The sequence below is a fragment of the Girardinichthys multiradiatus genome, chromosome 23, assembly GCF_021462225.1.
Source record: "Girardinichthys multiradiatus isolate DD_20200921_A chromosome 23, DD_fGirMul_XY1, whole genome shotgun sequence".
Classification (NCBI taxonomy): Eukaryota; Metazoa; Chordata; class Actinopteri; order Cyprinodontiformes; family Goodeidae; genus Girardinichthys; species Girardinichthys multiradiatus.
In genome coordinates this window covers 43,635,639-43,650,485 of record NC_061815.1, presented here as the reverse complement: position 1 = coordinate 43,650,485, position 14,847 = coordinate 43,635,639, and the positions used below count along the sequence as shown (strand labels likewise).

The following is a 14,847-nucleotide window of genomic DNA, read 5'->3' as shown; positions in this document are numbered from 1 at the left end:
TCCCTAACAGACATAAGCATTTGCAAGGCTTGCAGTGCACACATTGCATGTAAAATATTCAGCATATTTTTGTTATACTCCCCTAAATTACTGGTTTATTTTATATATCCTTGTTTTTCAGAGTTCTGAGCTATGATTTAAAAACAAAACTGGGAAAAAACCCAAACAAATCTGGAAATGTGTTTTTAATTACTGACTATATGTGTCCTAATATTTATATAATAAAATGAGAATACAATTCATAGATCCAGGAGGTACTACTGGTTTCTCATTAATTATGATTAAAAGGCTTCAGAAATTAATATCTTTCGGGATGTCTATTTTTAGGACTTTAAATTGTTTGATTTTCTAAATTGAAATAAGAATCAATCAAACTACACTGCTCAAAAAAATAAAGGGAACACTTAAACAACACAATATAACTCAATCAAACTTCTGTGAAATCAAACTGTCCACTTAGGAAGCAACACTGATTAACAATCAATTTCACAGCTGTTGTTCAAATGGAAAAGACAACAGGGGGAAATCTTTGGCGATTAGCAAGAAACACTCAATAAAGGAGTGGTTCTGCAGGTGGGGACCACAGACCACTTCTCAGTACCTTTGCTTTCTGGCTGATGTTTTGGTCACTTTTGAATGTTGGTGGTGCTTTCACACTCGTGGTAGCATGAGACAGACTCTACAACCCACACAAGTGGCTCAGGTAGTGCAGCTCATCCAGGATGGCACATCAATGCAAGTTGTGGCAAGAAGGTTTGCTGTTTCTGTCAGCGTAGTGTCCAGAGCCTGGAGATGCTACCAGGAGACAAGCTAGTACACCAGGAGACGTGGAGGAGGCCAACAACCCAGCAGCAGGACCTCTACCTCCGCCTTTGTGCGAGGAGGAACAGGAAAATGCTAAATGACCTCCAGCAGGCCACAAATGTGCATGTGTCTGCACAATTAGTTAGTAACCGACTCCATGAGGATGGTTTGAGGGCCCAATGTCCACAAATGGGGGTTGTGCTCACACCCTAACACCATGCAGGACGCTTGGCATTTGCCAGAGAACATCAGGATTGGTAAATTCGCCACTGGCGCCCTGTGCTCTTCACAGATGAAAGCAGGTTCACACTGAGCACACGTGACAGACGTGACGGAGTCTGGAGACACCATGGAGAGCGATCTGCTGCCTGCAACATCCTTCAGCATGACTGGTTTGGCAGTGGGTCAGTAATGGTGTGGGGTGGCATTTCTTTGGAGGGCCGCATGGCCCTCCATGTGCTCGCCAGAGGTAGCCTGACTGCCATTAGGTACCAAGACGAGATCCTCAGACCCCTTATGAGACCATATGCTTTGTAGGAAGGTCATACAGGAACGTGGAGGCCACACACAATACTGAGCCTCATTTTGACTTGTTTTAAGGACATTATATCAAAGTTGGATCAGCCTGTAGTGTGTTTTTCCACTTTAATTTTGTGTGTGACTCCAAATCCAGGCCTCCATTGGTTAATAAATTGGATTTCCATTGATAATTTTTGTGTGATTTTCTTGTCAGCACATTCAACTTTGTACAGAACAAAGTATTCAATGAGAATATTTCATTTGTTCACATCTAGGATGTGTTATTTGAGTGTTCCCTTTATTTTTTTGAGCAGTGTATATTTATATAGCACCTTCCAACAACGCCTTGCATTGGCCAGGGTGCAAAAGGGTTACAAGGTTACAAAATAAAACAAATAAATATAGAACACAATAAAACAAACAAAATTGTGTCAAGTAAAAACTAGAAATACGTTATAAGAAAAATTAAAACACCAAAAAATCAAATGTCAAAGCCATTTAAATAAATAGGTCTTAGTTTAGCTTTGAATAAAAACAGGTCAGAGATGGCACGCAACTCATAGGGAAGACTATTCTAGGATGCTGGGCCAGCCACTGAATAAAATCCTATCCTATAAAATTTTAATTGTTTTTAATTTGTTCAGAAGTTTCCACAGGTTTCATTTGATAACTGCATTAATTAAGAAATATTAAATCAAGTTCTTATGTCATTAAACATCCTGAGGGATTCTGGCCCGTGTGTCAGTGCACTCGCACTCCTCTTTGGGATGCCGGGTATCAGAGGTCTCCTTATGCTGAGTCTCTACTTTAGTTTGGCAGGATGGGCAGCAGGCGGTGTATCCTTTCTTTCTGCAGCTGGGACAGGACAACACCAGCTGGCAGCAGACCTGGGTGCTGCAAAGCTCATACTGGTCCCATGGAAGGCCACAGTACCTGCAATCTAAACAAGACACTGGGTCTTAAAAACCACTGCTGGAAAATCACTCATTTGTACCCTTTCTGACAATACAAGCATTTCTTTCTGACTGCTTTTAAGGCACAGGCTATGTAATTCATTTACAAACCAACCTGAGATGACATCATTGTTTGAGGAGATTGTGTAGCGTTCATCAAACACAAAAAGTTTCCCACGATAGAAACCTTCTGGAAAACACTCCAAGTACTTATGGATTCCACCTTTCAGCTGGTAAATCTCTTTACACACATCCTGCATAATAAAACAGTAGAAACTGTAAAAAGGGATGAAAATGTTTAAGACATAAATTTCAATTAAATAGATTATGACTAAACAGCTCCAGTAATGGGAAATAAAGAGCTTTCAGAGAGTTAGAACACAACCTCTAAATTCAAGGGTTTTAAGTAGTTTGTATAGAGAAGCAGGGTTCAAGCTTTTAGTGATTAGTAAAAATTTCCAGTTTTCTGTAAGGTCTGTCCTCCCAAATAAGATTTCAGACTGTTCCCTTTTTTTCTAAGAACTAATAACACGAAGACACTAATTTCTCTGAATATTGTCATGATTTAACAACTAAACGTAACAATATATAAAGCAAGAACCGCTGTAAGTTCTTTGATAGAGGTTGTACAAGCCTTGACAAAGTGAAGGGAATATACGATTATCCCCATTGATGCACGAAACATGTTTAGCCAACCCGTATCAGATTTTTACAAAGCTCAAAACAAACTGCAGCAGAAAACATGCATATTGTTTGCAGATATGGTACAAACATATAAACAGTGTTCAGTTGGGATGCATTTAATGAACAGGGGAAACAGTTTCAATAAAGTGCCAGTTTTTAGTGCTTCTCTAATTTTGTACATATTTGGATTACGGTACTAATTTTTTTATTTTTTACACAATGTTCTACTTTTAAATTAATTCACCCATCCATCATTCCGTCACCCGCTTGCCTTTGCAGGGTCATAGAGTGGCTGGTGCCAGTGGCCATTGGTCAAGAGGGATACACCCTGGGCAGGTCCCCATTCCATCACAGGAGAATCAGTGACGACACACAGTAAAGACAACCATGCGCACACACCTAATGGAAATTTAGAGAGAACGTCATGGTTTTGGACTGTGGGAGGAAGCCAAATACTCCAAGAGGCGGGGATTTGAACCCAGGACCTAACCTTCTTGCTGCAAGGCAAGTGCTAACCACTGCATCAACATGCAGCCCTAGCCTCTGCTACATCTTTCCTTAATACATTTTAAAAACTGTAATCTTTGTAATCTACCTTTGTAGATTTGAGGTTAGATTTGAATAGCTCTAAAACCTGGTTAAACCCTGATATGGTAAGTTCCCTAGATCTGATAGAGGGTGTACTTTCTTTTTACCATGACTGTCTGTGTAATAAAGTCCATCAAACTGGGCCTAAGATTTGGCTTACTTTTGAGCGGAGGTAGGCGGAGCCACGTTCACAGCGGATCCCTCCTGTGCAGTACATCAGGACCTTTTTGTCCCGGAACAGCTCCAAGTTCTGGTCGACGTAGTCCGGGAAATAACTGAACTTACGGATGTTTGGGGCGAGACACCGAGTGAACTGTCCCTGAGGGGAAATAGAAACTCATATTATTCACTAAATAGTAAATATACTTTACGCTACTATACATTACAAAGGTAATCAACATCCTACACAGATTTAGTAATCAATTCACCCCATCTACAGGAAAAGTACATTTAACACAAGACCCTATAGAAAAATCTTAGATTATTCTATATTCTATTAATTCTGATGGATTTAATACAGTAGGCCGTAGTTTGCTAACTGAATTTGTTTAGCAAAAACATCTTGTAGGGTGGTATTCCTTTTAATAATCCTCGTAACGCGTGCTGTCATTAGTTGGTGTCTGCACACAAAGTGCTCAGGCAGTTTCACCTCACAGGTTTAGAAAAGCAAGAATGACACAACCAAATCCTCTAGTGATTTTAACAGAAACACGGTCACTTCTGACTTCACCTTTATTGTTTTTTAATAATTTTCTGCTTAGTATGCCTCGCAGTTAACTAAATCCCTACTTACAACTTTGCTCTCGTAAAAGTTGCGGCAGTCCAGGAGGATGGTGTCGCTGCTAGAATTCCCTTCAGTCAAAACAGCTTCCACTTCCTTATGAAACTCTTCAGGGTCCAGATGAACTCCTGGGCGGCCAAAAACAGACATTTACTTGTTCATTTCGGCATTTTTAAATGGGACTTTGGCAGCTCTTTCACGCATCTTCTAACCAGCAACTGGCCATTTTCAGAGGCATGTTTTTATGTTTGCTATGACAATTAATTCTGATCTTTGAAATATTCGAGCACAAAAATCCAGAGATACACCAGGGAAGAACCAGTGTTATTTCTACACATAAGAGACGACATAGCAAAGACCCAACTTCAAATTAGACATTCAGGCGTTTTGTTACAAAGAGCCTGTCAGGAAGTTAATAATCAAACTTCTTTAGTGGCATACAGGTAAAATAGGCAAAGAAAAGACAGTTGATGGGCGTTACATAGTTTTTTGCATCAAGTAGATCATTTACAAAGATTTGACATGCTTGTCATGACAAAGCATCTTCTTTTCATGCTCTAATACCTGCAGTAAAGGGCTTTATTTGTTGTAAAATATGTCAGTTTGCTCACCATTTTCAACATTTGTTATGACCCTGAGGTTCTAACACACTCACTGAAGGGTGTGACCAAATTTGTCAACTTCTGAGATTAGTTGCACTTCTCTTGTTGGAAAAAAAACAACAGAATTTTATGCACCTGTGCTGTTATTTTACTGCTAAAAAACTCTATGATGAAATCCAGGCAATGGGCCATTGCAAAGTTTTAGAAGTCAGAAACAAAACTGGTTAGGCCCTATAGTTAGGCACCTTTTCATGATTAATGATTCATAATTCATCAAAATTCAAACAAACTTGTCAGAAAACAATTATGTCAAATGGCTGGTCTATGAATTAGTAAACAAAAAGCAGCTAATGTCCCAAAAAAAACAAACTTTGAAAGACATTCAAAAAGCCTTGACAAATATTAATTAAAACCACTTTAATGGTTAAGGTTGTTTGGCTACTTTCTTCTGGAAATAAGGTGAGGTTGAAGGTATCATTTACCATACCAACTTTATTTATAAATTACTTAAAGTGCAGCACATAACTGCATATTAAATAGATATATATATATTAAAAGAAAAATCATGCATACAATATATGACAAGACCAGAAAAAATTCAACACAACCAATTAAAACTAAGTCAAACCAAGTGTTGTTGAGGTTGGAAGCCAAAGAATAAAAATGGGTTTTGGGCTGACTTTTAAAAGCAGGCAGTGAATAAGCCTCCCTAATGTGCAGGGATAGGTTATTCCACAGTTGGGTAGCAACAATAGAGAGGGCCCAGTCCCCTATAAACACTATACTATATACATACCGTAGCAACAGCAGAATAACAGAAGTAAAACTGGCAGAATATATCAGTACCTGCCAGCTTGTAGGAGACAATATTGGGATCCACTCCCATTGGGACAATTTCCTTATAGACTCCGACCTTCAATTCTGTAAAACACTCGGCACCCCCATCGCTGGTCTAAACAAACACCAAGGAGACAAACATTTCTATTAATCTGCAAGGCTAAAGAAAGGTAAATATTCCAAGGTTCATTTTTACAAAACAAAGTCCCACAATTCAAACTGTGCTTAATAAAAATGTCCGTAAGGCCTCATTACTAATTCAGTGTGAAATGTAGAAACATAACTCTGACGCTTTAAAGTTATTAATATCAGGTCTGCTTTTCATCCGCTTCTGACCTTAAAATCCTCTTTATCCATCTTGAAGACAGGATGTGAGAGCATTGCACCAATATAAAAATCAGTGGCCACATTAGTACCTCCAACTGTCCCGTTGATGCCTTCTGCTGCCACCCTTATCTGAAGAAAATGATTAATACATATAAAGACATTTATATTCATCAAATATTTCTCTATTTTCAGTATTTTAACATTCTGCAGGCAGTGTTACAGTGGTAAGAGTTCCTTCACCTTGCCTGTTAAGTGCAGCTTCTCACATAAAGCTTTCTGCCAAGCACAGACAGCACGGGGCTCATCCACATGACAGTAGCGATAATAGAGTAGAACTTTTCCAGGGCCGCTACATGTAAACAAGATAAACATTGAGACCAAATGTACCACAGATAGAACTGCAGCAAACAAAAAATATCTAATATCCTTTAACCTTCTCAGTTGTTCCTCAGAGACTTGGTTGATATCTGGTATCCATGCAGAAATGTCCGCTGCTTCGGCCATGTGTCCATCTGTCGGCTGCGTTTCAGCCTCTTCCTCCAGCCGTTTTATCAGATGCTCATACGCAGCCTGTGTGAGCTGCTGTATTTCAAAATTATGACTTTTAGCCACGTGTTTGTGAATGGCAGAGTGTTCGCTGAAGGTCTGTCCACAGCAGCACCAAGATGTGCCATCCTTCATGGACGCTACAAAGGTAGCAAATGACTGAAAAATGGGAAAGAGGGAAAAAAAGGAACAAAGGTTCATTTTAATGTGGCAAAGGAAATGTTTTTAAAATGAAATCCTCGGTCAGATGTGGTTAAACAGCTTTCAACTGGAGCTACAGTCATGGCTAAATGTTTTTATTGTGACCCAAATGTTGTATTTAGCTGCTTCAATCAATCAACATTTTATTTGTGCAGCACTTTACCACATACCATAAGGAAACCAAAGGGCAACACAGCACAAAAAAATACAATGACACAAAATTATAAGGTTAGAAGCAGTAAATAACACAATAAAAGCAATAAATGATAAAAGGCAAAAGGCTGCGAGGACTGGCCTACTGATCTTGCTCTCGAGGTAAAAGATTAGTCTTTAAAAGAGATTTAAATTTATTAAACATTCTGGCAGCCCTCACAAAAAGAGGGAGACCATTCCAGGGGCTGCGGCTGAAAAAGACTCCATCTCCCCAAGTCAAGTCCTTGGAACCACCAAAAGCATTTGATCTCCAGACCTCAGAGCTCTACCAGGATGATAACTATGTGGGAGCTCAGAAAGATAAAGAGGTGCCAGACCATTTAAACATTTAAGAAGAAGACAAGAAACCCAACACAAGGGTAGTATCTGCACTACAGAGAAATCAAGGTAGCTCTCAGATTTTATTCTACATTGAAATTATTTCCCAGTGATAATTAAAGGAAGGATTCATCAAGAGGACTGTGAGAAAATGGTCACAGGAACCTGAAGAAGCCCTGCAAGGCTGCTTTGAGGCTACAGACCGTTATGCATTGTGCCAGCCACATGGAGAAGACATCAATGCCATGACTGAGTGTGTAACCGACTATATAAACCTCTGTGTGGATAACATCATCCCCACCAGAACCGTGAGATGCTTCCCCAATAACAAACCTTGGATCACCAGTGACCTGAAGGACCTGCTTAACAAGAAAAAAAGAGCCTTCAGAGAGGGAGACAGAGAATTATTGAGGAGTTTACAGAAGCAACTTAAAGTCAAGATAAGGGACAGCAAGGAGGTGTACAAGAAGAAGCTGGAGAGCAAGCTCCAGCAAAACAATATCAGTGATGTGTGGACAGGGATGAAGATCACAGGCTTCAAGCAGAAGGATGATCAGACCGATGGAGGTCTGGACAGAGCCAAGGAACTGAACCTATTCTTCAATAGGTTCAGTTCAGAAACAAGCTTCGCATCCTCCTCTCCTGCTCACAGCCAAACAGACATCCCACCCTCCTTTGACCCACAGGACCCACAGCTGTCCAGTAACACCTCACATTTTTTATCTTCCACCTCAGCCCTAGACCCTTCTGCTTCTACATGATTGCCTTCAACCATATCAGAAGATGCTGATGCTTCCTTTGCTTCCCCCTTCCACCTGTGTGTCTCAAAAGGTCAGGTGAAGAGATAACTGGAGAGACTGAATAGGAATAAGGTTGCAGGTCCAGATCATGTCAAGTCAAGTTTATTTATATAGCGCTTTTCAGCAACAAGGCACTCAAGGTGCTGTACATGAGGAAAAACATTACACTGATACAGAAAATCAAACAGAGGTAATTAAAATAAAGAGAATAGAATAGAATGATGGATAAGAAAATGAAAGGAAAATTGGACTGAAAACTTAACTAATAATGTTTAGATGGCACAATCAAAGGCCACTCTAAACAAATAGGTTTTTTATCTGGATTTAAAGCAACTTAGGGTTTCGGCGCTTTTACAGTTTTCTGGCAGTTTATTCCAGATTAGTGGAGCATAAGAACTAAAAGCTGCTTCTCCATGTTTGGTTCTGGTTCTGTGTATGCAGAGTAGATTGAGCCAGAAGACCTGAGAGGTCTGGGTGGTTGATACACTGACAACAAGTCTGTAATGTATTTTGGTGCTAAGCTATTCAGTGATTTATAGACTAACAGAAGTATTTTAAAGTCTATTCTCTGAGCTACAGGGAGCCAGTATCTGGACTTTAGAACCGGGGTTATGTGCTCCTCTTTCTTAGTTTTAGTGAGGACGCGGGCAGCAGCGTTCTGGATCAACTGCAGTTGGAAAAAAAAAAAAAAAAAATTCTGATCGACTTTTTAGGCAGGCCTGAAGACACCGTTGCAGTAATCAATTCTACTAAAGATGAAGGCAGGAATTAGTTTTTCAAGGTCCTGCTGAGACATTAGTCCTTTAATCCTGGAGATGTTATTTAGGTGATAGAAGGCCGACCTTGTTACTGTCTTTACGTGCCTCTGAAGGTTCAGGTCTGAGTCCATCACTACACCCAGGTTTCGAGCCTGATTGGTGGTTTCTAGCTGTATTAACTGAAGCTGTGTGCTAACTTTTAAACGCTCTTCCTTTGGTCCAAAGATTATTACTTCAGTTTCGTTTTGATTCAGCTGAAGAAACTTTTGGCACATCCAAGCATTGATTTCTGTTAAGCATTTACCCAGCGCTTGAATGAGTTCATAGTCACCTGGTGACAACGTAACGTATAGCTGTGTGTCGTCTGCATAGTTATGATAACTTACATTGTTGTTTATTAAAATCTGAGTTAGGGGGAGCATGTAGATATTGAATAGAAGAGGCCCTAAAATGGACCCTTGGGGAACGCCACATGTGATTTTTGTGATCTCGGATGTAAAGTTACCTACTGACACAAAAAAGTCCTTGTCCTTCAAGTAGGATTTGAACCAATTGAGTGCTGTACCAGAAAGGCCGACCCAGTTTTCCAGGCGCTCTAATAAAATGAAGTGATTAACAGTGTTGAATGTTGGTGTACGATTTCTTCTAAGTTTTTGTAGTTTATTTGGTAAAATTGGGAAATGTTGTCAAAATCAGTTCTAGTTGGAGACAACATTGGTACTGGAATTGATGTGGATGTGCTGACTGCCCCTCTAATCTTTTGGGCTTTTTCAGTAAAGAAGTCAGCAAATTCATTGCAGGCCCTGGTAAACTGGAGTTCAGATGCTACAGTTACAGGAGGGTTTGTTAACCTGTCGACCCCGGCAAATGATGCACGAGCATTGTTAATGTTTTTGCTGATGATCTCAGAAAAGAAAGATTCCCTTGCATTTTTCAGTTGTAGGTGATATCTGTATAGTCTTTCTTTATAGATAATATAGTGAACCTGGAGTCCAGTCTTTCGCCGCCTGCGTTCAGCTTTTCGACACTCCTTTTTTTCACTTCTGACTGGTGGAGCACTTCTCCATGGAGACATTTTCTTCTCAGAAACGACTTTCACTTTAATTGGAGCAATTGAATCAATGGTGTCCGAGATTTTAGAATGAAAGTTTTCTACCAGCTCATCTACAGTGTTACAGGGCAAAGTGGAGGTAGAAGAGTAAATCTGGTTAAAGGTTTCAGCAGCACCGTCCTTAAAGATGCGTTTTCTTATCATGTCTCTTTGGCAAACTGAGTCATTGCAGATGATGGTTTCAAAAATAACAGAAAAGTGGTCAGATAGGGCAACATCAGTTACAGACACCTTGGAAATGTTAAGACCCTTAGTGATGATCAAGTCCAAAATATCTCCCTGTTTGTGCGTTTGCTGTTTAACATGTTGAGTCAAACCAAAAGTTCTAAGAGTGTCACATAGATCTATTGGACTTCTGTCTTCAGGATTGTCCATGTGAATGTTGAAGTCTCCCACAATAATTAAACAGTCATAATCAACACATATCACAGATAAAAGCTCATCAAAATCACTGAAAAAGTTTGTTTTGGACTTAGGAGGCCTGGAAATATTCAAGAACATGGTTCGGACCGGGATCTTTACCTGGAGAGCCAAATATTCAAAACAGTCAAATTTTCCCAGAAATACTTTTTTACACTCTAATAAATCTTTAAACAAAGTGGCCACCCCTCCACCTTTTCTTTGCTGTCTGATCTCACAAAGAAAACTGTAGTTCGGAGGCGTCGACTCTATCAGAATGGGAGCTTCATTAAAATCATGTAACCATGTTTCTGTTAAAAACATAACATGAAGATCGTGGTCAGTAATGAAGTCATTGATTAAAAATGATTTTCCTGACAGAGATCTAATGTTCAATAAAGCCAGTTTATATGACTTAGTTGCTGATATTAACTCTGTGTCTGGTTGTACCTGACAGTCTATGGCTTTTTTTTTATTGTTCATTACTGTCTCTTATCCTTTTGGCTTTGTTCTTTCTGTCACGTATAAGCACAGAGATTTTACAACTATCTCCTATTAGGGGCCCAAGGTTTTCCTGGACATGCTCATTTCTGATAGAGTTACCACTGGGGCCCAGACTGTATCACAGAGAAGTGATTTGAAGGTCCTGATTAGGAGGAGATAGATTAGGAGGTGGTGGGGCTCTGTGGCATTTGGAAGATGTTGGTTTAGTAGCAGGGCCTCGGCCACGGGAGGTGTTGAATGGAGAAGATGTCAGAGCCAATTGGTTCCCGATCTTAAGAGCTCCTTTCATCTTATCAGAATCCAGTAAAGCAAAAAGCGGGCCCAGTGGGGAGATGGGAGAGTTCTGTGTGGTCTGGGTCGGGGTCTGGGGTGAGGGGGGTATAACGGGGGGGTCCACTTCTCCTGTGGATTTTGACAGGGAGACCTTTTGTGATGACCTCTCTTTCTCAGCCAACTGGCCGGTTGTTTCTGCTGGAGCTGTTGGACACTCCTTGTTCTCTGCTGAAGGTCGAAGCTGCTGGCCGATTATTTACTGAATAGAAGAGATTAGATGTGAGACGTCTGGCTCCTGGCTTGTTCAAACAGAAACCATCTTGCTTAAAGAGTTGTCGTTTTTCCCAAAAAATACTGAAGTTGTCGATGAAGTTCACAGATGTGGCATTATGTTTTTTTCAACCACTTATTCATCATCATAAGTATCAAAAAAATCTCATCTCCACAGAAAATCGGTGCAAAGGGTCCGCTGAGAAACACCTTGATATTGAGACCTCCAACAATATTCAGAAGACGAGTGAAATCCTCCTTCAATCTTTCTGACTTTTTCTTAGCCACGTCATCCATGGCTCCACAGTGTATAATAAGGTTTTCTAGAGACGGGCGCTTTTCTGTGATTGCAAGAATATTCTCTGAGATATCAGACACCACGTTACTGGTACCAATCATAACTTCTGTGTTTTTCTTGTTGCAGAAGCTTTTAATCCCATCCACAGCTGTGTTGCCCACTATTAGGGTTCTTGGTCTGGTGGGGCGCTTTTTCTCTGGCAGCTTAGGAGAAGACTGTTTAGAATGAAGGTTGTTCTCAAACCTTTTATTGTTCTCAGAAGATGGATCATTTTCCTGGTTTTCATTCTGTAGTGAAGCAAATCTGTTTTGGAGGGAACTCCATTATTTCCAGCTGTCTCACTCCTATCAGTTGTTGTGACAGCAGCTCGCTGTCGAAGTCTCCTTTTCCCAGGGGAAACGGGGGCATTTATCTGTAATTCTGGCCTTACTAATTTATTTAATTGCTGAGATCTTCCAGTGAGTCGTCCACCTTGATTTTTTGGGCATGCGCCTAAAACATGCCAAGGGGGTCTGCCGGTAGGTTTATTCTCAGTGTTCTCAGTGGCTGTCACTGTTTGGGATCACAGATAGACTTGAATCACCACTGAACCCCATATTCACCTCCACATTCACTTCTAGTCGATGGATTTTCATCTCCAAAACAGCCAATTTCAGTAAAAGTTTGTCGAAGTCCTCTGTGGTGAAGGGAGGCATTTTGTGCTTTTGAGTTGGATTATAAAAACATCAAAATCCTTTAGAAAAAAATAAAATAAAAATAATAATAATCCTTGGGAGTCACTTGTAAAAAGTAGTTTTAGTCCAATATTTCCATAATTTTGGCTAAGAGATAAAAAGTTAGGAGTAAAAAAATGCAAGCAAGCAGGGAGCTTAGGAGAAAAGCGTCTGAGCAGGCAGAGAGGCGGAAGTAGAATCAGCCCTAGAGTCCTGAAGGCCTGTGCAGAGCAGCTCTGTGGGATTCTGCAGCACCTCTTCAATCTTAGCCTGGCCCAGAAGAAGGTTCCGGTGTTGCGGAAGACCTCCTGTCTTGTTCCGGTACTAAAGAAAACTCACCCATCAGTCCTCAATGACTATAGACCTGTTGCCCTGACATCTCACATCATGAAGGTCCTAGAGAGACTCCTGTTGGCCCACCTGAGTAAGCAAACAGTAAACCATCAGGACCTCCTTCAGTTTGCTTATCGCTGTGGAGTTGGAGTTGAAGATGCCATCATACATCTGCTTCAACAAACCCACTGTCATCTGGACAAAGCCAGCAACACTGAGAGGATCATGTTCTTTGATTTCTTCAGCGCATTTAACACAATTCAACCCGATTTGCTTTGTCAGAAACTCCAGAAGACTCAGGTGGAGGCCTCAACAATCTCCTGGATCAAAGACTACCTGACAAACAGACTTCAGTTTGTGAGACTGAATGGTTATGAGTCTAACCAGGTAGTCAGCAGCACAGGAGCACCTCAGAGGACTGTATTCTCACCATTCCTTTTCACTCTGTACACCTCAGACTTCCAGTACAAGACAGTCTCCTGTCATCTGCAGAAATACTTGGATGATTCTGCAGTTGTGGGGTGGATCAGAGATGGACAAGAAGCTGAGTACAGGAAGGTGGTGGACCGCTTTGTGGCATGGTGTGGAAACAATCATCTCATTTTGAACGTGACTAAAACAAAGGAGATGATTGTAGATTTTAAGAGAAACAGGAATAAGTCAAAAACTATTTCTATCATGGGAGAAGAAGTGGAGGTGGTGTAGGAGTATAAATACCTCGGTGTTCACCTGGACAACAGACTAGAGTGGAGATGCAACTGTGAAGCCATCTACAAGAAGGGACAGAGCAGACTGTACTTCTTGAGGAAGCTTAGGTCCTTTGGTGTTTGCAGCAAGATGCTGCATATCTTCTTTAAGTCTGTTGTGGAGAGTGTAATCTCTTCTGCCATCATCTGCTGGGGAAGCAGCGTCAGAGCCAGGGACTTAAAAAAGCTCAACAAGCTGATAAAGAAGGCTGGTTCTGTTCTGGGGACTCCTCTGGAACCTCTGGAGATCATTGTGGAAAGACGGATTCTTCATAAAATGAAGAACATTATGGAGAACCCTGAGCATCCTCTTCATGAGACTGTCCTACAACAACAGAGTGTCTTCAGTCAAAGGCTTCTTCAGATCTGCTGTAAGACGGAGCGCTACAGGAGATCCTTCCTGCCCACAGCCATCAGCATCTACAACGGCTCTTTGAGGAAACCGTCATAATATGAGCTATAACAACATTTAATTTCCCTTTGGGATTAATAAAGTATTTTTGAATTGAATCAAACAAAATACCTTGGTACCAGTCTTTATCTGTCCATCCTTGTACTTTCTGTACAGTTTAAGTATGTCCATGTATGTTTTTCTTGGATAGACATGATCTTTTTCTGACCTTCTTGCCACCTAGTCACTGAACTTCACTTTGCTGTGAATACAGATGGATTCACAACCACTTGTTGCTGATGTTGCCAAATAATACCCATCTATACTCAATAATAAGGGAAGGCTATTTGCGCATTTAGCACAATTTGGAAAGAACCTATCTCGTTGTAGTGACAACTGAATTACAGAACATTTCTTAGGTGTAATTAGTGACTCGTAGAAATGAAACATTTTGAGATTTCTTCATTAATTTATCGCTATGGTCACTATAACACCATGAAAACACAGTCAGTGTAATCTCACCTTCCTCCTACAGAGACTGTAGCATCTTCTTTGGGAAGCAGACAGTTGTTTCTCTTGTTTTAATCCGGTACAAACCGAACTTTCAACCTCCCAGTTCACGAACTCTGAGCAGGGTGGCTCAACACCCGCCATGGTCGTTTTTTTCATTGTAGCCCTTAAAACACAATCGGTGTGCCAGTTTCAGCCTAAATACACGACCATAAAATACCCAGCGCCTGGCTAATGTAACATTTTTGGGGATTATCGTGGTTTTAAATCTGGATTTATATCAAACACAGAATCCCCAAACATGTCAGAGGACACATTTCCAAAGTGCCGCTAACGGTCAACGTCGGAAGAGAAAAGACGGTGGACGT

General features: G+C 40.7%; 1 protein-coding gene across 1 annotated transcript; it reads right to left on the bottom strand.

The window, feature by feature from the left end:
* Nucleotides 1-1,937: 1,937 nt before the first annotated feature.
* LOC124860531 (thiosulfate sulfurtransferase/rhodanese-like domain-containing protein 2) lies at nt 1,938-14,806 on the bottom strand. The gene is made up of 9 exons (XM_047353916.1): nt 14,492-14,806; nt 6,529-6,800; nt 6,336-6,444; nt 6,105-6,224; nt 5,778-5,883; nt 4,342-4,457; nt 3,709-3,867; nt 2,392-2,530; nt 1,938-2,263 (listed from the first exon to the last, which is right to left on the bottom strand). Exons 1-9 carry the CDS (start codon nt 14,636-14,638, stop codon nt 2,034-2,036), a joined length of 1,398 nt encoding a protein of 465 aa, XP_047209872.1. The 5' UTR covers nt 14,639-14,806; the 3' UTR covers nt 1,938-2,033.
* Nucleotides 14,807-14,847: the final 41 nt, after the last annotated feature.